The 24,952-nt window shown below is 35.6% G+C and overlaps 1 protein-coding gene across 2 annotated transcripts; it reads left to right on the forward strand.

The window, feature by feature from the left end:
• On the forward strand, window positions 1-23,420 carry MORF4L1 (mortality factor 4 like 1). 2 transcript variants are annotated; one of them, XM_079129392.1, is made up of 13 exons: window positions 1-146; window positions 5,409-5,455; window positions 7,808-7,875; window positions 11,496-11,609; window positions 12,991-13,077; window positions 13,820-13,900; window positions 17,105-17,130; window positions 17,636-17,724; window positions 18,670-18,771; window positions 19,904-19,992; window positions 20,345-20,517; window positions 20,901-20,985; window positions 22,619-23,420. In XM_079129392.1, the coding sequence occupies exons 1-13, from the start codon at window positions 107-109 to the stop codon at window positions 22,701-22,703; spliced, it is 1,086 nt and encodes a 361-aa protein (XP_078985518.1). In that variant the 5' UTR covers window positions 1-106; the 3' UTR covers window positions 22,704-23,420. The 2 variants fall into 2 exon arrangements, with proteins under 2 accessions (XP_078985518.1, XP_078985517.1); XM_079129391.1 differs by having other exon boundaries at window positions 4-146; window positions 11,493-11,609.
• Window positions 23,421-24,952: the final 1,532 nt, after the last annotated feature.

Here is a 24,952-nt window from a genome sequence, read left to right on the forward strand (position 1 = left end):
CTGGCTGTGCCTGACGGCGCGTCTGACGCGAAGTTGGGTGGGGTAGAGAGTAGGGGGCGGTAGTCGGGGGTGGTGGGAGAAGGAGGAGGCGGCGAATCACTTATAAATGGCGCCCAAGCAGGACCCGAAGCCGAAATTCCAGGAGGGTGAGTCTGTGCCCTTGGGAAAAGGCATCTAACGGCGCAGGAGAGGGAGGCGGGCTCGGGACGGTCGAGGTTTGTGGACCGGGGGAAGCGCGGGCTGCGCCCATAGAAGGTGGCGGGCCCTGCTTTGTGCGGGGTAATCGCATTGCAGAGGGCGATTTTAGTGCGTCATCTGGAAAAAGGGCTTTGTGAGGCGAAAGCGTGACTTGGGCATCGCAGTGGGAGAGGGAGCAACTGGCGCGTTGCAAGGCCTTCGTGTATGTTTGTTATTGTTCTGAGGAAGAGGGCGCGGAGAAAGCAGCCTATTGTAGGGAGGCGACGGGGGCGCGATGGCGGCGGTTAGGGGAAGTGATGTGGCGCGGGGGAGGGGAGGAGCGGCCCCTGTGTTAGGACCTCGCGTCGGGCGTCGGACCGCGTGGGTAGCAACGGCTGGCTGTCCCGGGCCGTCTGGAGCCCCCCCACCCCATCCACGGGGGTGGTTGAAGCGTTTGGTGGAGACAAGGCTCTGTGGAGCGTGGGGGTGGGTTTGGCGCCCCGGAGCGGGAGAACTGCGTTGTAAAATGGCCGCTGCAAGATGGCCGCGCTATCATGGCCGCCGGCGTCTCGGCTCCGTTTGCCGGCGCCGCTTCAGGGCAGATGCAGCGCCCCCTTGCTCGGCGACCACGCGCAGGCCGGTGTTAGCGTTATCCTCAGAGTGGTGGGTGGAGATTGAGGGGGAAAAAAATCTCGAGGAGCGGGTGGGGCGTTTTCGTCTGCTTGGTGTTGCCTGAAGGCATCACTTTAGCTCCCTAAGGAGCAGAGCGCCAAAATCCTGTGGTAGAGTGAGTGCACTCTCCCTGTGCGGTCGCTCGTAAAAAGTAATTAAAAACGACTTTAGTTGTTAAGGCCTTTCTGTTTATAAGTCCTTGTCTTAACGTGATTTTTAAAAATATAGCAGTTTGAGTAGTTGCAATGATTTGAAAGCTTGTTGATGCTTATTTTGGGTTTTGAGCGACGAGTCTTGACTGACGTTAGAATCTGACTTCCAGCGAAGGCAGCTTTTCCAGTGTCTTCAGCACATCTCTTTAGGCAAGAGGGTTAAGAGTAAAGTGAAAAGGAAGGAAAACTATAGGCAAGGAGGAACGCTTTAAAACCGCCCTTTTCTATGCATGTACGTGCCAGTTACTGTAAGTTCCATGTCCAGACGCCTCCATAACTTTCTTATTTTACAATTTTTCAAATTTTAATGTGTTAAAATTACTTTTACGAATTATAAGCCCCAAACCTAAGTATATGTTTTAACTTTATGATGTATTTAAGGGGCTTCAGGGGTATTTGGGTGATTCGTGACCCTTTATCTCCCACTTTGGTAAACTGACATTTATAGATTTCGTTTTTTCTGCTAGATGTTTCAAAATAAGTTTTTGTTTTTTTGGTACTGGTTTGAACCCAGGGTCTCTCACGTGCCAGGCAAGCGCTACCACTGAGCCACAACCCCAGCCCCAGCAGTACATTTTTATGTTTTTGTGTTACCTGGAAAATAGAGTAAGCTATTATTTTTGGTTTTGGAGATGGAACCCAGGGCGCTTTACCCACTAAGTTACATCTTCAGCACCCTCCCTTTTAAAAAAAGTTTTTATTTTGAGTCAGGGTCTCTGTAAGTTATTGAGGCTGACCTAGAACTTGGAATCGCCCTGCCTCAGCCTCCTGAGTTGTGGAATTATAGGCTGAGCTACCAGGCCTGGCTTAGTTTTTTGTACCGGGAATTGAACTCTGGGGCACTCAACCACCGAGCCACCTCTGCCCTATTTTATATTTAGAGACTGGTCTCACTGAATTGCTTAGCGCCTCGCTGTTGCTGAGGCTGGCTTTGAACTCTGGATCGTCCTGTCGGGCCGCTGGGATTACGGGTGCCCACCACTGCGCCGGGCCTCCTGGCTTATTATTAAGATATTATTTATGCTTTTTGCTTCAGAATTGTAGTTAATTGGCTCAGCAGCTAAATCTTGTTTACTGCATCAAATAAGGCACTCCCTAATATTAGAGAAAGAGATGTTTAAAATAGTTTTGAAAACCATTTCAGCAGCTGTTTTCTTTTGTAATACGGTGTGTTTTACGTATTTATTAAAATATTACAAGAGGCCCATAAAGCTTCACCAAGCTGTCAAGGCACAAAAAAACGATCCCAGTATTCTGCCAGAGGGGCAATCAGGGTGACCTTTTGGAGGAAGGAAAGTGCTTTAGTTAGGATGGTAGAATGAGGTGGAGAATAACAGCTAAACAGAATCCCTGTGCTGGTTGAAGTGGTGTAATTGGAGATTAGGAACAAAGGCACCCCTGGGCAAGATTGTGAAAGCTATTTAAGGTCCTCTGTATTTGCAGTTATTTTCCATGTTTGTTTTCACATGAGTTTCAAAGTTGAATTGTATAATCTTTTAAAAATTTTAAGATATTCAGAATATTTTGAAAATATTTAGTGTTGATAAAATTATCTTGAAACACTGTAGAAGAGTAGAAGTAAGAATTATCAGTTTTTTTCCTCCCCAAATTCTTACAAATGCATAAGTTTTTCTCATATGCTAAAATATATTTTCTGTAAGTAATTTTAAGCACAGTGACTTTGCACTGGGCTTGGTCTTCTACGTGAAGTTATAATAAAGCATAGGATAGCACAGTGTCACAAGCCTGTAATCACAGTGATTCTGGAGGCTGAGACGGGAGGATGGCAAGATGGAAGCAAACCTGGGAACTTTAGTGAGACCCTCTCTCAAAATGAAAGGGTTTGGGGCTGTAGCTCAGTTCCATCCCCAGTACTACCCCTCCCCGCAAAAAAATAAGGTAAAAAAATGTTGTGGACATCTAGTCATTGTCTGAAGGGAGACCAATTCTCAGTCAGGAATTAAGAGACTGAGTGATGTTCCTAGTAAAGCACCAACCAGTAGTAGAATGGGAAATTGGAATTCCATTAACTTTGAATTTGATAGCATTTGGGCAGAATTACCTTTGTAGTTAGATACTAGAAAGCATTAAAGGTGGAGAAAGGTTTAAGGTTGCTGCTTCCCCAAATTACCCATCTTTTTTGTCCACTGCTGTGAAAAATAGGCTTTTTAAAAAAATTTTTGGTTCATACTCCTCAGGTAGCTGTGTTTTTTCCACAGAATATTTGAGACAGGTAGCTAGAGGTCCAAGAGGGCTTCAGTGTAGTTGTTTTTGGTGGCAGCAGTCAACATTTAAAAAGAAAGAAAGAAAAAAGGCTATTTCAGAATGCCTTGAAAATGTACCTGTAGAGTGAAATGAGGAGGCATGTATCTGATCATGGGTGCTGCTGTTTATTAGCAGAATAGTTTTATCCAATTTGGTTCTTGTTTCTGGGCTGTTGGAGAAGTCTGACTAATCTCTTTTTTATTTGCATATTTTTTTAATTTTTTTTTTTTTTTTTAGTTGTAGATGGACACAATACCTTTATTTTATTTATTTATTTTTACGTGGTGCTGAGGATCAAACCCACTGCCTCATGTGGGAGGCAAGTGCTCCGTCCACCCCTAGCTACAAACCCAGCCCTGACTAATCACCTTAAATTCAAACTGGATATAGGCCCAGTACCCTCTAGCAATAATTCTTTAAAGAGGAACTGTACAACAATTTTATGAGAACTTTGATTTAATAGTGAAGCTACTGGAGGTTACAGGAACATCTGTCTCTGGTGAGATTTGAAATTAAATACATAATTTTAAAAATACTCTAAAAGATGTTTAGTCAAATTTGGGAAGTCTTGTGTAGAATAAAATTCAAACTTCATATTATGACCTGTATGATGTTTAATGATTTCTGTGACTTTCACATGTTTATCCTGTGCTCCAGTGGTAGTGAACTACAAGTTTTTCTGGTAGTGTCTAACATTTCAGTGCTTTTGTGCAAATTGTTTACACTGTCTTCCTTCTCTTGAGGCATTAGGCATTCTCTTTATTGCTTATGAAGGTAGTTACAGTATGAAATCCAGGAAATTGTACAAACCTATTTGTCTAGGTGTGAGGATCCTTTATTAATCTGCCAGTGCCTTGCACCATAAGTCACACCCAACGTCAGGTAACTGTATTGAGAAATGAATATTTAGATTTGCCGTGGAATGACTATTGTAGGTTGAAGGTATGTCCATAATTATAGTTGATTATTTTTTAAAGCTGTGCTTTAAAAGCATTACAATATATTTTTTAAATGGTGAAACCTATAGTCAACAGTTTCTAAAGAATTGGGCTAGTAGGTTACTTCAGTTTTACTGCTAAAGGAGCTGACCCTGTTGGATACTTTTAAGTACCTCTGGGTGTGTTGAAACCAAATGGACAGAAAATTGTGTGTGAAATCTATTTCTACTACATATCAATTTCTGGTAACCTGAGGCATTACCAGAAATTGCCTGCATGATTTGTTTCATCAGCAGAGATGTGTCTCAAGTCCCATCAAGTACCAGTCTCTCAGGTTTTATATGATTTGAATATTCTAATGGTGAGCTCAATATAGTGTAAATTCTAAAGGTGAGGATTTTTTTTGTCTATTGTTGTGTTCATTATACATTATTGAACACATTTGAGGAATGTAGGTAGAATACCTTAAAAATCTAGCCAGCTTGCATGCACATTGAAATTTTAATATGTAGAATATTTTACTAAGTGAAAACGTTGGAAGTAGAGATGTAGGTGGAGGCTTAAGTTCCTAAAACTTAGAAAAATATGTGAAAAAAAGCATTTAAAAATTGAATTCCTGAGGAAGAATAGAAGAGCATTGGATTTGTGTAAAGGGAAAAGGGGAGGGAGAGGGTGGGGAAGGTAAGATAGTGGAATGAGACAAATATCATTATCCTGTGTGTACACAAATGGTGTGAATCTCCAGTGGGTACAATCCTAGAAATTAAAAGTTGTACCCCATTTGTGTACAGTGAATCAGAATGCATTCTGTAAAAATAAAAAAATAAAAAATTCAATTCCTGAATGATACTGATAGACCAAAACAATCAGCCTTCTTTATAGGTAGCTGTAGTAGGTAGTAGATTTGCTTAGCAGTTGATAGATGATTTAAATAAATTGATATTCTTAATGTTTTTTGTTTTTTTATCTCACATGCTCTGGCATAAGCTGTGGTGAAGTTGAATCTGAAGTGTTGCTCCATGTGCTTTACCCATTTTTCCTAATATTGTTAGAAATATCATAATAAAATGTGATGATTCTCAGATTTGAATCTATATATGGAAAGAGATTAGAATTAATATAGTACTTTTTTTTACTTTTGCAGGTGAGCGAGTACTGTGCTTTCATGGGCCTCTCCTTTATGAAGCAAAGGTATGAAATCTTTTGAGAAGTTGGCCAAAATTACTGATTAAATCTGACTTTTAATGTTTTCTTTGTTGTGTTCAGTAAGAGATTGCCTTTTCTTCATAGGTTCATAGTCCACAGATTTCCCGCCCACCCCACCCCCCCCTTTTGTTTCCCGTCGAATAAGTTAAAAAATGTTCCTACTCTTATTTAACGTACAGAAGACCCTTTAGGTAAAGTAGCATTTGAGGGGAATGTTAGAAAGTGAAGGTTGTCTGTGAGAGGAAATAGCATTTTGTAGTTAATAATTGTGTGTGGGGGGCTGCTGGTTACTTTCGTATGTAAATATAATGTGCTGAGTAAGAATTGAGCTGATAGTTTTATGTTAAACGGTAACCTCTGGGCTGGGGATATAGCTCAGTAGGTAGAGTGTTTGCCTCGCAAGCACAAGGCCCTGGGTTCAAATCCCCAGCACTGCAAAAAAAAAAAAAAAAGTAACCTCCAGTATTAAAAATGAGTATATTTAACCTCTATTTATTTATTTATTTATTTATTTTTATTTATTTATTTTTTTCTATTTATTGATGGGCTGGCTACTTTCAAATCTTGGCAAGCGGGCTCCCTACTTTATCATTGTGTGCTCAGGTTATAAAGACTGATAGCCAAAAATAAACATAATGCATTTTAATTAATTTGTTTATTTTTGTGATGCTCAGGATCGAACTCAGAACCTTGTGCATGCTGGGTAAGCACTCTACCATTGAGCTACATCCTTAGTACTTTTTTTTGGCAGTGGGGAGGCAGTATTTGTTTTGAGACAAGGTTTCCCTAAGTTGCCCAGGCAGGCCAGGAACTTGGGATCCTCTTGCCTTAGCTTTCTGAGTAGCTGGGTTTAAGGCATGTACCATTGTGCTCAGTCAAAAAAATATTTTGTTTTTGATAACTTTTTTTAATACTGGGAATTGAATTAAACCACTGAGCACTTCTGAAATGCTATATCCCAGCCCAGTGCTTAACCACTGAAGCTACATCCCCACCCCTTTTTATTTTTTGAGACAAAATGAGTCTTGCTGTGTTGCTGAGGCTGGCCTCAAACCTGCAGTCTTCCCTGTCTCATTCTCCCGAGCAGCTGGGATTACACACGTGAGCCAGTGTACCTGAACTTCTGATAACTTTTTTTTTTTTTAAGCACAAAGTTTTGCGGGGAGGCGGGGGAAGGTGATTAAACTCAGGGCCTTGTTTATGCTAACTAAGCCTTCTCTGCCACAGAGCTGCATTCACAGTCCAGGACACATATATAAGACTTGACTATACTTTTAATAGTAGTAGTTTTAAAAATTGAACATAGGGGTTTCTAGAATAACTCAGTAGTAGAGTGCTTATCTAGCATGCTTAAGGCCCTGGGTTGGATCCTGGTACCACCAAAACAAACAAACAAAACCCATGAACATTATAAAATATAAAATAGCATGATATTTAAAGGCTATTTCTGCATAAATTACTAATGAATAGTTTTATCTCTCTGTGAAAATATTCTTAGCATAATTACAAATTGTCAGTTCTGGCTAATCATTTTCACTTTCTGTTAAATCACTAGTCCCTATTGTCATTCGTATTTTGAGTGTTATTTCTGTTGTTAGAACTTTTGGCAAACTAAACTGGCTAGTTTTTCTTTCTGGCAGCAAAACACTCCCAGTGAACAATTTTTTAAATGGCTATTTAAATAACTTAAAACATTGCTTTGTTTGATTTTTTTTTTTTAATGTTTTTTAGTTGTAAATGGACACGATAACCTTTTTTTTTTAAATGTGGTGCTGAGTATTGAACCTGTTGCCTCACACATGCTAGACTAGCACTCTACCACTGAACCACCACCCCAAGCCCAAGTTTGATTTCTGTCTGAACACTTTTAAATCCAAAACCAGATAATCATCACTTGTCAGAGTTAATGACTTTAATAGTTCACTTTGACTTGATTGCTTTTTGAAAGAATTTTAGCTGATTTTTCTGAAACAAATCAGTATATTGTCTTTCATAAGCTAATGAAATTGTTTTGGAATGAAGGAAATTCCTGACTACAGATTTTTATTAAAAAGGACAAGAATATAGTTTTAATTAGCTGTGTTTAGATAGCTTAACTAGCTCATCGATTTAAAGTTTAGGGAGGCCTTTTATGCTATGGACCTTTTGTCCAACAAAATTTGTAATGTAAATTCTCTAAAATCTTGGTGTTTAGAGTCAAGTTTTGTTTTCTTAATTTTGTTAGCCATAAGGTTTGTGTAGTGTGTCCTTGAAAGATGGAATACTTCAGATATTTAGAAAGTGTCTTTCTTGTTTCTTAAAAAGTATTTCTAAGTGAATTTTTATTTTTCATTTTAGTGTGTTAAAGTTGCCATAAAGGACAAACAAGTGAAATACTTTATACATTACAGTGGTTGGAATAAAAAGTGAGTATTGGATTTTTAAAAGCAATTTTTGTGATGTTTTAATGTACTATAGTACATATTGAAGCAAGGGTGAGCCATTTGTAATATGAAGAAACAGAAATTAGAGTCACTAGTCCTTTTTTTTCATTCTTTTATTGTACTGGAAAGTGAACCCAGAAACATTCTATTCTGAGCTACATCCCAGTCCTTTATTTTATTTTTGAGACAGTCTTGATAAGTTGCCAAGGCTGACCTTCGAGCTGCCTCAGCCTCATTAACTGGGATTATAGATGTGTACACCATTGTGCCTTTAACCATTTTATTTTATACACAATTGATTTTTGGAGGTATTTCTCAGATTCTAGTGTGGTGTCTAATGGTGGTTGAATGATGAGTGGCAGACAACCCACTTTTTTTTATGGTTTAGTATATTTTAGTATAGCCTGAATTTTTTAGCCTTTAGTATCAACCCAGTGACTGTATGTGTTATTTCAAGCAGTTAGACTCAAAACTAGTTGGGTTCTGTGTAAAAAAGAAAAGAATATAAAAATTGGTTTGAAAATATGAAAAAAATTACCAACCCATTTTTGTGAAATTTAGAAATATAAAATATATAGAAAGTTATTTATGTGAACTTAGCATATGGTTTAAATGCAGATGCAGAAATTCAAGTAAAGAATCTAATTTTCAAACCAACCAGTAAAACTTTTTCTCACTGTTGGGTGTTTTTCTTGGGTCCCACAAATAACTTCATCTAATAAATTTATTTGGGCCTTTTTTTGGTGCCTGTAATTGAATGTTTTGTAATTTTACTATGAAATGTTTTTAGTTAACTCTGTAATGATATCTTATGCTTCAAAGATAGCATAACTAGCCAGGAACCTAGTTACTTAGCAGTTGTTTCTAGTAACTTAATGCTTTGTCTCATCTGACCCAGGCTTTGGTACCTGGTTTACTATGGGATCAGTGCCATTTAATTTGATGAATGTTCCTGCTTTGGAAAGTTTCTACTAAATTTATTGGCCCACTGACCTTGATCTTTTAAAAAAAAAATTTTTTTGTAATTGTGTATGGACAGCATGCCTTTATTTTATTTGTTTATTTTTATGCGATGCTACTGATCGAACCCAGAGCATCCGCCACTGAGCTACAGCCTCAGTCCCTTGATTTTTTTGTAGTTTCTGTGCAGGTGACCGACCCAGCACCCCTACCCAAAAAAGTGTTTAGAATTGAACATGGGCACTCTACCACAGAGCTATCTATACTCCTTGCCCATTTTTTATTTTATTTATTTTTTAAAAATAGAGAACACTTCATAAATTTGCTTATCATTCTTGTGCAGGGGCCATGCTAACCTGTATTGTTCCAATTTTTAGTATATATGCTGCAGAAGCAAACACAAATTTTATTTTGAAATAGTTTTCCTCCTGAGTTGCTGAGGCTGACTTTGAATTTTGAGTCCTCTTGCTTCTGCATTCTGAGTCACTGGATCACAGGCATGTGTCACTGTGCCCTGTTAAATTTATTTCATTAGGAAAATTTTTCTATATTTTAAATGCTCTTAGCTAAGAGGGAATATTAGACCTTTAACTTCTGTTCCGTTGGTACAGTTGTGGAAAGGTAGAAATCTAAAATTGCATGAATTTGTTTTGATAATTGGTGAGATTTTTTAAAATGAGAAAACGTTTGTTTTTATTTTAGTGGAACATGACTTACATACATTGAATGCACAAATACTGTTTGTACATCAATTTTTAAGATACACATGTAACTACCATACTGAACAAGATGCAGAATGTTTTAGCATAGAAAATAATCTCATGGTAATGGTATTTCTAATTATAAGTGGGCAGTATTACCTCAGATTGGACTTATTGTCTTGCATTTAAAATACTGAGAAATTAGGAAAATAATGGCAAAAAGTGTCTTTTGGTGTTTCAGAAAGTAAACTGATTTTAAATTGACTGATATCCAGAAAGAGTAAAATTCTTGTGATCCTGGTGTGGTGTATCTCATAGCTTTCTCTCCATTTTAAAAAGTGAAGTGTTGAAAGTGCATTTCAGTCTTCAGTAATCATTAGACCTATATTACATATTTTGATATTCTGATACCCAGTTAAATTGAGAGTGTTTTTTATAATGAGAATCTCCATTCTCTACAGGAAAGAATATATCTTAAGCATACTGTAGGCGGGGGAAGTTTAAAGTATGCATAGGATATCAAAGAAAAACACAAAGCATATTTATGGGAAAGGCCTACTCTTCCCCCTGCCCCTCACACTTTTAAAGAATAGTTTAGAATTTGACTTTAAACTGTGAATACAGTTTTTGTGTGTAACTCTTTTTCATATATAATAAGTTTATATAAAATAACATGTATATAGCTTATTGACTGGGTTTTAAGTGGCTCTTGTAGTTTGTCAGAGATTGTGAAAATAAATGCTTCTATTTTCTGACTTCACTGTTTCAAAAAAATAACATTTCCCCCCTTGGATGTATTATAGATCAGTAATAAATAAATGGTAGGTTTCTGTAGATGTTTTTTTCACCTCAAGAAATTTAAAGAAATGTCATTAGATATTAGGGGTTTTGTTTGTTTTTGTTTTCTTTTTAGTTATACCTGACAGTAGAATGTATTTTGACATATATACATACATGGAGCATAACTTCCCATTCTTGTGGTTGTACATGATGTGGAGTTAACACTAGTTGTGTATTCATATACCAGGATAGGAATGTTAAGTCTGATTCATTCTACTGTCTTTCCCATTCCCATCACCCCTCCCTTCCCCCCACTCCCCTGTAGATGTTAGGGTTGTGCCCCCCCATAGGTCTATTGAAGTATATTAATGTTCAGATGTCTTTTTTTGTGGTTGAATTGGTATATAAACATAATGATTTTGAAAAAAAAAATTGATCTTTAGAAAGCAGAGAGAAACCTTTAGATCCATTCTGAAAGATGGAGGGAGTTAATCAAATGCCCAGCAAGTTATGTTGTGTTTTTATTTAATACTTTTTATGTTCTGCTCATGGATTGTGACTTTGGGAATTAGTCATAAGCTATCTTAGAAAATTCTGAGATTCTTTTATGCTTGACTTATAAAAATTTTGAGTGGCCTGCAGTTTGTTACCATTGTAAAGGTACTCCTCAGAGCAAAGAATGCTGTCCATTTAATTTTCCTTGGTTTTGGCAAGGATTTTCAGCTGTTTACCTATAAAGGAAACAAGTGTTGACTTGGCTTTTATATCAGGGTTTTTACTACATACAGTTTGGGGGAAGGGATTTGAAAGTCTCTAAAATGCATGACAGTTAAAAATTAGCTCCCTTTGATTTATGGAGAATTGGAGTAGATATAAATGTATACTTTTTAAAAAAATCTTCATTTTAAAATGTTTATAGGCTATCTTAAAAAATACCAAAACTTCAATCCCCAAATCGAAATTTTCCTAAATTTTAGTTTATACTTTCTTTCAAAAGCACAATAAAATACTAAGATATTTCTAAATTTTCAAAAATCTTATTGGAATTTGTTGACACAGACATTCAAATATTCCATTTGTAAATGAATCTTAATAAAGCTTAAGCTAAATTCTGCACCTAGTTACTGAGATTACTTTGTACTATGCTGTCTGTATCAGAAGTGCTGTGAGGCCCAGGCGCTCTGAAAAAACTTTGAAGACACGTGAGGATATTGTAGCCCTTTTTCCTGTTCCTGAAGGAGCTCCCTCAGTACACCACCCCCTCCTGACCTCTAGGTAAATGCATGTTTTAAAGTTTTCTCTAGGAATGGTGTTGAGGATTGCTTTTTATTTAATTTTTTTTTCCTTTGGCTATATTCTATAAGAGGTCAGAGGTGGGAAATTGTTAAATAAAAGACATTGCTTTGAGAGTACACCTAATTGTGTCACTAAGGGAGCTCCATCAGCAGGAGAAAAGGCTCACTTTGTTCAAAAAGTTCAGCATTCCCTAAGTAATGTCCAGAAATACTGTCTTTAAATGAACACTAGCAGAAGTGCCAGAATGCCTTATCAACATTTTAATAGAGTGATGCTACCTTTTAGTATTTTAGAAAAGCCCTCTGATCAGCCTCAGAAATTTGTGAGTGAATGAAAATGAGGGATGGTATAATCTGATAAACCATTGTAATACTTTCTAAATCTTTTTTTGGTACTGGTTATTGAACTCAGGGGCACTTGACCACTGAGCCATATCCCCAGTCCTATTTTGTGTATTTTACTTAGAGACAGGGTCTCACTGAGTTACTTAGACTGGCTTTGAACTCTAGATCCCCCTGCCTTAGCTACCGGAGCCTCATGTGCCTCTTCACCTGGCCCGTTGTGATACTTTATAAAAAAATTTTATTTTTTTATTTTTTAGATGTTGATATACCTTATTTTATTCGTTTATTTACATGTACTAAGAATCTCAAACCCAGTGCCTCACACATACTAGGCAAGTGCTCTACCACTGAGCCACAACTCCAGCCCCCTGTTGTAATACCTTTAATATACAAATTTAGCTGAGTAATGTAGATGGTGAGTGTTAGTAGAGTTTTTAATATGTTCCTTGACATACTGTTTGTTTTTATGTGGGGGATACTGAAGTGTTTTGCATGTATTCTCATAATAACCCTGTGAGATATAGGTACTTTTTCTAATTATCCCCATTTTACAGGTGATGAAAATAAGGTAGAGCCTCTATTTAGTTATTACATATAACTAACAAGATCATTGCTTTTAGGGGGTTTTTTTTGGTTTGTTTTGGTCAGTTTATTATGGACTTGTGTTTCATCTTTGGCAGTTGGAAAATATTAAGATATTTTCGTTCCATAAGGCTAATTGCTTAGACAATCTTTAAGTACCACATTATTTAGCTATTTCTAAAACTGATTTGAATAATCTGCTTTTAAATTCTGGCGGCTTAGATTTGGAACGCTACCTCTGAGAACATAAAGTTTTCCTTCTTTACAAAACACTTTGTATAGATTTCATTTTAGTTCAGAATGGATTTGTAGTGCCCCTTTACATTATTTCAGTGATCCAAAGGCTTGCCTCTTGGATCTTTAAAAATTAATTGGAGGATAGAGTCTGAATCATAATGAAAATGTTTTTGAATGATATTTTTACTCTTTTTCAGTTGGGATGAATGGGTTCCAGAGAGCAGAGTACTCAAGTACGTGGACACCAATCTGCAGAAACAGCGAGAACTCCAAAAAGCCAATCAGTAAGATTGTTTTGAAAAATGCATATTGAAGACAAATGTCTGTAAATTAGATTTGGGACAAAGAATGAATAGTGGGAATCAATGTTGCTTGCCTGTAAAATGATTTTTGGTACCTGTCAGTGGCTTTGTTACGGCTTTGATTTCAAGTAATCAGACAAGCTTTTTCTAGCTAGGTAAAGGAAATAGCAACCTATCATTATTTGAATCTGTCCTTAGAGCTTGGTAGAAAACAGAGCTGAATGTTGTTGAGAATTGCTGTAGGCATAAACCCATTGTTAAAACTGCTGTCGTAACTCTTGGGCTCTGTGGAAGGCACAGTTGGGGGAATGAGAAGAGGTGTTCCTGTTACTATTATTCATCTCTGGAAACAGGGCAAAAAGCAACCTGAAAGACTGTGGTGTAGGGTAATTGTTCTCATTTAATTTCAAAGCTGAAATGCGTATTAAAAGTACTGGGATCAAATTAAAAGAAAACATTGGGATTAGTGAATTCCAAAGCAGAAATGGAATTTTCAGTCATATGAGACACCATCTGTTTTAATTTTGGTATAGAAGAGCCTAGCTCTTTACTGAGTTTTGATTTTTGTAAATATATTGTCCATTTGTCTAACTTATAAAAACTTGGTTCCAGTATGTGTATAAGTTTGGGAACCTTGATTTGAATATAAATTACAGATTAACATTAGGCTGGCACAATTCATTTTTTCATGTTTATGATGATCTTATCGTAATTATTTTTGAAGGGAGCAGTATGCAGAGGGGAAGATGAGAGGGGCTGCTCCAGGAAAGAAGACATCCGGTTTGCAACAGAAAAATGTTGAAGTGTAAGAAGTTCTTTGTTTCAATTTTGCATACTGTTTTGTACTGTAATTCAAACTTAATACTCACTAGGTGTTAGACTGTTGAAAGTGGAAACTTTGACCAGGTGTGGTTGGCTCACATCTGTAATCCCAAACTCTCAGCTATTGGAAGGTTGAGATAGGAGGATTGCAAGTTTGAGGCCAGCCTGGGCAACTTACTGAGACCTTGTCTCAAAAAGTAAAAGGACTGGGGGTGTGACTTTGTGGTAGAGCACCACTGGGTTCAGTTACTCAATACCACCACCGAAAACAAAAACAAAAAACAACTTTGGAATGGTAAGAATTTAAAAAAATGCCAATGAGAGTCCCATTTCTCAGATACCAGCTTGTTAGTTGCCAAAAGTACATATTAATAATAGTACTTGATTTTCCTTGGAAACATCCCTTTTGTTGTGATAAACTATATATAACATAAAATTTAAACCATTATTAAATGTAAAGTTCATTGAAATTAAGTACATTGAAGACGTGTAAATATATTCACGTGTAATGTTTTAGATAGTATTGCATTATCAGGACACAAGTTTTGAGATAGTTTTTTGGTAATATTTGCTTTTTTAGTAATTCAGAGATACATATATAAGAACATAAAGATTGACCAGGTGTGGTGGACATGCCTGTAATCTCAGCTATATGGGAGGGATGACAAGATCAAGACTATAGTCTGGGCCAGTTAGCAAGACTGAGTCTCAAAATAAAAAATTAAAAGAATTGGGATTAGAGTTCATTGGTAAAACACTCCTGGATTCAGGCCCCAGTAGAGCCCCCCCCAAAAAAATTTTTTTCAGAAATTATTATTTTATACTTTAATATTTTACTTAAAAGAACAAGTCATTTTAATGAATAGTCACATGCTTCTTGTTAAAGGGAAAAAACATGCTTTCAAGTGTGATTTATCTGAAGGGGTACTTTTCCTCAACTGGTGAAATATTTGTGTGCACTTGGTTTTAGAGTTATTGATCTTTTCTTCTTAAAAGTCTTAAGTATTAGTAATAAAAGGTAATTGTGCATTTTGAGGGCACAAACAACCCAGGGCCTCACGCGTGCTAGGCAAGCACTTCGTAACGCTGAGACACAACCCCAGTTCTCATGACTTTTTAAAAAAATTATAAATAATATATTTCCATGTTCTGGTTCTTTGGAAAGCAGCTGTGTAGTGGTATTCATTAGAATTTGATCAGCAGTTCTTAAATGGCAACCATTTTCTCTTTTCTAAATAAAAATGATGGATTTTTATCAGTAATACTTTGGTTCATAATTAATTTTTTTTTCACTGTGCTAAAAGTTGGTATAGAAATCAAAGTGACAGTGTGCTCAAGTTTTTAATTTTTTTGTTTGAGTGCAAAGTGTTGTGAATGACTCAGTTAACTACATGAGGTAAAGTTTTTAAATTCCAGGTTCCCATCCTTGAAAAATGGAAACCTCTCTACATTGTCTACCTGATCTTTTAAGTGCTGAGGCAGGAGGATCACAAGTTTGAGGTTAGCTAAGATAACTGAGCAAGACTTTTAGTCTTAGAATAAAAAAAAATTTTTAAAGGGGGGAGTGGGTTAAGGATGTAGCTCAGTGGTAAAGCCATTGTGATTAATCTCCAGTTTCACCTCCCTGAAAAAGAGCAATTAAATATGTAGGTGATTTTAAGGATTCTACCATTTTGCTTTGAGGTTTTAATGTGATTTTAGTGTGCAATATTGCCCTAGTCCATCTTTAATGTTTGGTAATTGTATAGCTTTCTCTGAATACATATAAATGCTTCTGGCTATTATAAGATACCAGGAGAACCAGATTTACATTCACTTCTTTGGAAGTCTACGTCTTCTATGTTGTGTGCTTATTTTCTCAATAAGGAATGTGAATTTTGTTGGCACTTAGGACTTATGTAGGCTCTGCTTTGGTGATTCATTTTTAGTGAGTCAGTTTCCTATAAGAAATTTGGAGACATAAACTTAGTTTGCATGCTTCATAAATATAATGAGCAAGAATGTTGAAGCAGTAATACAGAGCCCTTACTACTGGGATTCATCGAAGTACAGTTTATTCTTCAGATTTTTCAGAGTCAAGATCAATTGTGTCAATATTTTTAATTTTCTAGAGTGAGAGTATAAGGATTTGAATGTAAAGTCTCTTGGTCTTCATGTATTGTTAGCAGGTATAAGTAAATTTTATGCTTAATCTTGACTCATACTGTCCTCGTAATATTTGTATTGTAAATGTTAACTTTACAGGGACAGGAACTATGGTTGTAGCTTAGTGGTAGAGCACTTGCCTAGCATTTGTGAGGCACTGGGTTCGATCCTCAGCACCACATAAAAATAAAGTGAATAAAATAAAGGTATTTGGCCCATCTACAACTAAAAAAATTTTCTAAAAAATTTAAAAAGTTAACTTTATAAGGACAGGGAAAAACCTGTATTTCAGATTGTATAGATTTTTGTTTTTATAACCATACATAAGTTAATTTGAATTCTTGGGGTAGGGAGTCCAAGACCTTATAGAAAAAGTAAAAGACAAGATTCAGGAGTTATGATATGATCCCACTAGAAGTAATCCATAATTGTGGGCTATGTTTGTCAACAGTTTTCCTTGTATTTTGGAAATAATTGTGCAAAGAAGCAAAACCTATAATTTGGGAAATATAAACAAACCTGAATTATGTTGCTATTGTAGATGATATAGATGGAGATACATCAGCTTTGCCATAGATACAGGAGGGGAAAGTAAAGTATTGAAAAGGAGGGACTATAGTTTTAGAAAAGAAAGTAAAAGTTTGGATCACTTGGAGTAGCAGGATCGTATTTAAGAAATACGCAAATCTAAAATCAAAATTAGTGTTTTGGAAAGAAAAATGAAGATAATTGTAAAAGTATTAGAGCTTTGGAAACTTCTTTTTTTTGATGAAACTAATAAATTCTTATAAATTCTAAACTTCTGACACACGTAATCCTGGAAATATGTATCCTAAAAGCATTCTTGGTATTTTTCTATTTTGTGGAGGAAGGCGAGAATTTAAACTAATAAAAATCCTTGTGTTCGAGCACTAAACTATTTTAAGTATCTCATCTTATTCATAAAGGCAGTGTTTCTTTGTGAATTTAATCATGATAAAAGGGAATTGAAACAAATAGTTTACTAGAAATAATTTTTTTCCTTTTTTTCTCCCTCCTTTAGGAAAACAAAAAAGAATAAACAGAAAAGTAAGGATATTAACTTTCTTAAAATTAAACTATTTTGTCTTTATAGCATTTGCATTTTAAATTCACTTTTAAAAACTGACATGAAGTAAGTTATATTGATTGATGGTCTCAAATATGAATTTCAACAGGAATGTTATAGATAGAAATGTTCACAATGGTAGAGACCTAACTCTGATGATTTTTACCATGGAGAATCTAGTAAGAATTTAGTTATTTTCATCTGCTTTAGTCTTAACGATGTTCTCTGAGATCAAGTTTTTAATAAATGGAAGATGGTGATATTATTAAATGTAGCCTATACTAGATGTTTGATGGAGATGTTCATAAAAATTGTATTTCAGGTAGGATTATGATTCTTAGATTCAAATAAAAAGCCATGTGATGGAGAAATAATGAAGAGGGTGTGTCAAGAGACTTTTCCATAAAGAGTTTCTTATTTAATTAGCTAACCTCTCCCCTGCAAACCCTGGCGTCCCCCCCACCCCCCCACCCCGAATCTTTGTAGCACCTGGAAATGGAGATGGTGGCAGTACCAGTGAGACACCTCAGCCTCCCCGGAAGAAAAGGGCCCGGGTAGATCCTACTGTTGAAAATGTAAGATTTTAAGTTTTTTAATGGCCTTTTAAGATATCTAGTCTCAATCATGTCATAAGAAGTAATCATAGAACTTTGGTTCTCAAAAGCATTGCTAACATCGTTAACTACTGAAATTTCATATTTTGGGGTAAAGGATACATTTGTATGCATCTTTGTTTCCATATGTAGCTCTAGATTATCTCCACCTTCAGTTTGTCATCAGGTGTTGTATAAACTCTGTTTAAATATAAGACTATTTCTGTTAGACTGGGTAGACTTACTAGGTCATATTAGATGGTTTATTAAATTTCAACATAGTTTAATAAAACAGTGGCAAATACTATGAAATCCTATCAGCTCCACGTATGTGTGCATGGGTATAATAGTTTAGGGTTCCTACTTATGTAGTAATGTGTTTTATTATTACATTTATAATATCCAAAGTTAATGAATTTGGAAATAAGAGTTCTAATTGACATAACATTTCTGAAGTTGAAGTTTATAAGTAACAATAGGATACCTGGAAACATTGCTGTGTTCTGAAATAAGCACTTGGGGAAAGATTTTGAAGATTGGTAAGAAATCAGTACATTTAACTGCTTTTATGAATTAACGATATACCTTTATAGTTGTGTTTGGGTAGTTGTGCAGACATCAGCAGTGAATGGAAAGATTAAGTTAAAATGTATCAAATCAGAATGCTTCATTTCCAAAAGAGGAAATTTACTAAAAAATTTTTACCTTAACATAAAAATGCACTAAATAGATTATTCTGATTCAGGGTCGTATTCTTTTTTCCTAGTTGTGTCTTTTTTCATTTACAACTTTTTAAATGACAAATCTGTTTGCATGAATGATGACCTTGAGTTAATTTATCTGTAAAGATGAAAAAATTTTTAAAAAGTCTCTGTTTTAGAGTTGGTATTAAGAAAGGTTTTATTTTTATTTACTTTTTCTACATAGGAAGAAACATTTATGAACAGAGTTGAAGTTAAAGTAAAGATTCCTGAAGAACTAAAACCATGGCTTGTTGATGACTGGGATTTAATTACCAGACAAAAACAGGTAACTTGAAAACTAGACAGATTGTAAGCTATGTGGTATATTCTGGTTAGCACAAAGATGATGATACTTGAATTTTAAAGGCATGATAAATAATATTTTAATTGAGAGACTGAACAGTTACTATCAGAAGGAATCACTTTGAGAGGAATAAAATGTCTATGTAATTAGTTTGTGACCATTTAAAATAATGTTGGAGATAGTTCATATTTGGAGGTTGCTGGGGCTGGAATTCATCCAAAAAATAAAGAAGCATGTGTTTTTGTCATTCTGTCATTGGAAAATGGAAGATTCACACATATCCCTGCAGACAACATTCTCTGCAGAGGAACCTGAATCTCATTAAGGTTCTAGGTCTCATTTACTAGTTTATAGGATGGGAATGTCTAGTAGAGAGGGACACATTAAACATCATAATAGTTATTTTAATGCCAAATTAGAACACTTCAGTGATTGCTTTAGACAAATGGCATGGATAGGGTAGGAGGTTACGGGGTTAAAGCTTAATGACTGATGATTATGTGAGGTTAAAGCTTAATGACTGATGATTATGAGACTCAAAAGACTTATTAGTCATTTATAGATGTGGGCTTGGTCTGAATCCTGTTTTGTTGGGAGGATTATGCAGTTGCAACAAAGCTGCCAAGATTTAAGCTATGGCTCTCCTAATTAATAGCTGTGACTTTAGACTTCTTGGCCGTTTTGTGCTTTAGTTTTATACATTTAGTGGAATAATAGTCCCTTCCTCACAGTATTGATGTGTGAGGGTAGAAAAGGCAATTCTGTTATTGCTTCAGACTGAGTCTAGCACACAAGATGCTAACAATAAATAATGGCTTCATAATACCATGAAGGCATATTCAAATGTGAATTCTATAGTAGACATAACAGTATATGTGTGTCTAGCAGATTGCCAGTTTTTAGAGTTGTATCTTTAGTATGATAGTCACTAGTTATTTATTTGGAACTACATATAATTAAGATCTTAGTTCTTAGCTATGTTATCCATGTTATAGGGACCGAATAGTGCCTTTTCCTTTTTTGATAACTAGGTGATCTTTTACTGCATAAAAGCTTACCAGTACGATTTTTTTAAAAGAATATTAGTATTGATAATGGATTTTTGTTTTCATAGCTGTTTTATCTTCCTGCCAAGAAGAATGTGGATTCTATTCTAGAGGATTATGCAAATTACAAGAAATCTCGAGGAAACACAGATAATAAGTAAGAATGTACCCCTTTCCAGTATACTTAGTCTTTTTTCTTAAATATTCTTATTCCCAAGTAATCACCAAAGTTTGTGTTTTTAGAATATTAGTCCCATCATAGAATTTCACTGGTTTGATGCAGGGGTTGGCAGACTTTTCCTGCAGGGCCAAATAGTGAATATTTTAGGTAAAATTGAAGCAGTTACATAGGTACATACATAATCATTTAAAATTTAACCATTTGAAAGTATGAAGCCTTCTTATTTTGTCACTGGCCCAACCCTGAATACCTTACTCTTGGTTGGATCATTCTTTTTCAGTTTTCAGTGACCAGTTGTGAAAATAAATGATTTTCGTTCATTTTTCAGGGAGTATGCCGTTAATGAAGTTGTGGCAGGAATAAAAGAGTACTTCAACGTAATGTTGGGCACTCAACTGCTCTACAAATTTGAGAGACCACAGTATGCTGAAATCCTTGCAGATCATCCTGATGCACCCATGTCCCAGGTGTATGGAGCACCACATCTACTGAGATTATTTGGTAATACACCCTTTGGAAAATGTGATTTTTATTTTCAGCTTTTAATAATTTTTTTTTTTTTTTTGTCTTCCCTAAATGAGTGAAGGGTAAACTCACTGATATTCTAAAATTCTGACTCCAGGAGCTAGGGATGTAGTGCTTTACCTACTATGTATGAGACCCTGGGTTTACTCCCCAGCACCACAAAAATGGGATGGACAAATCCACACAGCTTTATTCCAATTTGAACTCCTAAGAAGTTAAATCTCAAAACTTGTTTTAAAATTGGGGGATTTTAAAATCATGTAATTTTAAAGGAATTGGTGATGGTTGCATTTTCTCACATAATTAAACTGTGGTTGCTGCTTTGGATGTAACTTGGCTAAATTCTTTTCTTTATTTAGTGCGAATTGGAGCAATGTTGGCCTATACTCCTCTGGATGAGAAGAGCCTTGCTTTATTACTGAATTATCTTCACGATTTCCTCAAGTAAGTTCAAGTGTGATCGAAATTACACACATGAATTGGTATAGTTTACTAAAAATTGGTGTGATAGAGATCGATACTAATTATTAGAACAAAGTAAATAATGGTACAAATGTAGATAAGTATTTAATGGAACAATATAAGTGAATATGGGAATCTCACAAATGATAGAGTCGGCATATAGATTGCAATGGGAAAAAGGAATGCTTAAATCCAAAACCTATTAAGATAATGAAAAAAATGTAATATTTTTTACTTTGGTACTTTAGAGTATACATGAAAGAACTATTTTTTAGTATACACAGAGACTCCTTAAAGGATGAGCAAACCAATGATTGAAAGCATGTTATAGGAGATTTATAGAAATGGCAATAAAAAGGACCATTAATATATGTCCAACAATATAATAAAAAGTAGTAGAGTACCTCTTGTCAAGTATATCCTCATTTCTTCAATTTCCTTTAAAAGATTGGAGAAAAGGGAAATTCTGGTTGCTACATCTTATGAGAGGGTATTTTTATAATAGTGAATTTTAAACAACCAAGCAGCTTTTAAAAGGACGATGTTGCTCCAAATACTGATAAGGAAAGACAACAGTGTTGTCAGTTGAAGAAAATAGTCGTAGTGGAGAGGCACGTAAGAACCATTTTTAAGTTTTGCAAAAGATTTGGTTTTCCAAGTATGAGTCATAGTTAATAGTCGAACTGTTTGGAGTAAAGGTTAGTGTTTTTTATTTATTACTTTGTAAATTTCCATATGTGGATTTTCTCACAGTGACCAAAAAAACCTTAGAACATTTAGAACATTTTTTTCATTATCTTAATAGGTTTTGGATTTAAGCATTCGTTTTTCCCATTGCAATCTATTTGTCGATTCTGTCATTTGTGAGATTCCCATATTCCCTTAGCATGGGCCTAGGGAGCTAAACTGATTAATGGCCTTCGTTCTGCCAAAGATGATTATCTTCTCTGGACCTTGATTACTTACTTAATTTTGTGGTACTTGGGGATCAAACCCAGTGTGCCTCCAACATGCTAATGAGATGCTGTTCCACTGAGCCACATCCCCAACACTTCTTATTTTTTATTTTGAGTCTTGTTCTTGCTAAGTTATTGAGGTTATTCTTGAACCTGTGCTCCTCCTGCCTCAGTCTCCTGAACTGGAATTACAGGCATGTGCTACCATGCCCAGCTTCAATTTCCTTTGAACACAAAAGTGAACTACCATTTGAAATTTTCTTTTATGGCGTGAATTTCAAGTTCAAGCTCAGTTTACTTGTAAATTTTTGAATCTATTTTTAACGATTTTGAAGGACTAAAAGCAGTATCTACAGTATTTGTGGGTAATACTGACATATAATAGGAATAATAGCTGTTTCTTAAGAATTGTTCAAAGTTGAAGACATAAGTTCCTTCTTTGGAAATAAGGGGAGGGGAGTATACTTGACCTTTTTCTTTATAGCCATATATTATATAATCTCACTTGGCTGAGTTATAATAAATGTGGTTTTTCTATGAGGGTAGCGAATATTTTTCTAATAAAATGCTTATGTATAGTCTATATTACGGAGGAAGAGATTTGTATCAAAAGATAATAATTTTTTAAAAGTCTTTAATGCGTAGCATTTTATTTTTAGATACCTGGCAAAGAACTCTGCAACTTTGTTTAGTGCCAGCGATTATGAAGTGGCCCCTCCTGAATACCATCGGAAAGCAGTGTGAGGAGGCGCTGTTTGCTCACTTGTGTTTGGATCTCTGTAAACACATTTTTGTTCTTAGTCCTTCTCTTGTACAAATGATGTACTTTGAAGATGTTAGTGTATAACAGAATTGATGTTTGTTTTCTGTTTGAATTTAAACAGAGAAAATAAAAGGGGTCACTACTCCCTTTTCCTTTCCTTTTTTTTTAAAATTTCATTTCAAAGTTGCTACCAGTGTATTCAATGATGGACAACAGAGAGACATGCTGTAGAGTGTTTGCCTAGTTGACAAAGCTGCTTTTGAATGCTGGTGGTTCTATTCCTTTGACACTACGCACTTTTATAATATGTGTTAATGCTATATGACAAAATGCTCTGATTCCTAGTGCCAAAGGTTCAATTCAGTGTATATAACTGAACACACTCATCCATTTGTGCTCCCCCCCCCTTTTTTTTTAATGGTGCTTAAAGTAAAGAGCCCATCCTTCGCAAGTCATCCATGTTGTTCCTTAGGCATTATATCTTTGCTCAAATTGTTGAAGAATGGTGGCTTGTTTCATGGTTTTTGTATTTGTGTCTTATGCACGTTTTAACATGATAGACGCAATGCATTGTGTAGCTACAGTTTTCTGGAAAAGTCAATCTTTTAGGAATTGTTTTTCAAATCTTCAATAAATTTTTTCTTTAAATTTCAAAAAGCAATGTGCTTGTCTGGGTGTGTTGAAATCTTGTGAAAAAGGCATTGCCTTCCTGAAGAGCAAAACCTTAACAAACCCTTTGCTGCATATTCTTTCTTGTGATAGACACTGATATTTTTCAGGTGGGTGTTTTATTTTCTGGTTTGATTTCTATGGAATAAGAAGCTTGGCTTTGGTATCTTGAGCTAATCCATAGCAGCTTTGGCAGTTTGCTGTCTTCAAGAAAGCTAGAAGTTTACATGACGGTGTCTCATTTTCCATAGGCTATTCCCGGTTTTGAGCATTAAAGATATTTTTACCTATGTGATAGCTAGCTTTCGGTCAGTAGTTGTTTAAATTTAAGGTGTTTACTTTAGAAACATGAAGTAAAAACAGCAAAATAAAATATGAAGGTCAACATTTGCTCCCCTTTGATATTAGATTCTGAAATAATTTGGATATAGATTAGAGATGATACTGTTATGGTGAGATACCAATAAATCACCAAGTTGATCTTAAAGCAGGAGATGGAACCATCTTTATTCACTAGCTGGCGGGATGAAGGGGCAGGCTGCAAGTCTACACCCTTGATCCCCTCCAGGGGTTAGAGTATACCTTTTATACCATATAAGTAAAGCATGTCAGTACGTTATTCATAAGTGACTGTTACTGTGATTCAGAGCTACAAACTTCATGAAATTTCAAATCATAAGCTGAAGGGGAAGTAGGTCAAAACGACTCTAGATGAGTACAAGTTAAAGAATGGTTACTAACATCTAGACCATCATTCTCTGAACAGGGTACATGGTCCAAGAAAAATGGGAACAAAAGAGAAAATTTTTACATTGTATAAGAAAAACAAACATTTGCCTTTCTAAATATGCTAAGCAGAATCAGTATGGCAGAGGTAGAGTTTTCTCACGGGAGAAGCATTTCTTACATGATATGGAGTCTTTGATTATTGCCCATATATCCTGGCCCATAACAGTACTTGTTACAAAGTATTGAAATAAGTTCAGAAGGCAAGAGCTTGTATAGTAGTATGAGAGGGAGTGAGTTAGAAGGGAGGAAAGTAGATAAACTTTTTAAAATTGCAGTGGAATTTGTTTTTGTCTTTCCTAGCTATAGTTATTTTCCACCCTCCTTTTTATTTACTCTTTTTCTTTTATCACAGTTGTATTGATATAGTTGACTTAACAGGGATTGTCTTTGCTTGGGAACTTTAGCTGTTGAATGTTTAATCTTTACTCAACCATAATTGTCTTAATATGTCTTTTATTTTTAATTTGTGTTAATGTGTGCCTTAATTTAACAGACCAATTTCCTGTAAGAGCAACTCCTCAAGTCTCTAAAGAGCTTTTGTTCATATGGATTTTATTTTTTATTATTTACACCATAGAAATTAAAACATTTAAAACAGATTACATAGATAGACTTTCATTAGCCATTAGAGTTATTAATGATATCTGACCTCTGGAAGACTGTGTACATACATTATAGGAGAAGCCAAATAATTTGAAATGACTTTTAGCTTTACAGATTGAAAATACTCCAGGGATTGCAGGATCCCTGGACTGCCCTTCCGAGAGCCAGT

Source organism: Sciurus vulgaris, assembly GCF_902686455.1.
Source record: "Sciurus vulgaris genome assembly, chromosome: 2".
NCBI lineage: Eukaryota > Metazoa > Chordata > Mammalia > Rodentia > Sciuridae > Sciurus > Sciurus vulgaris.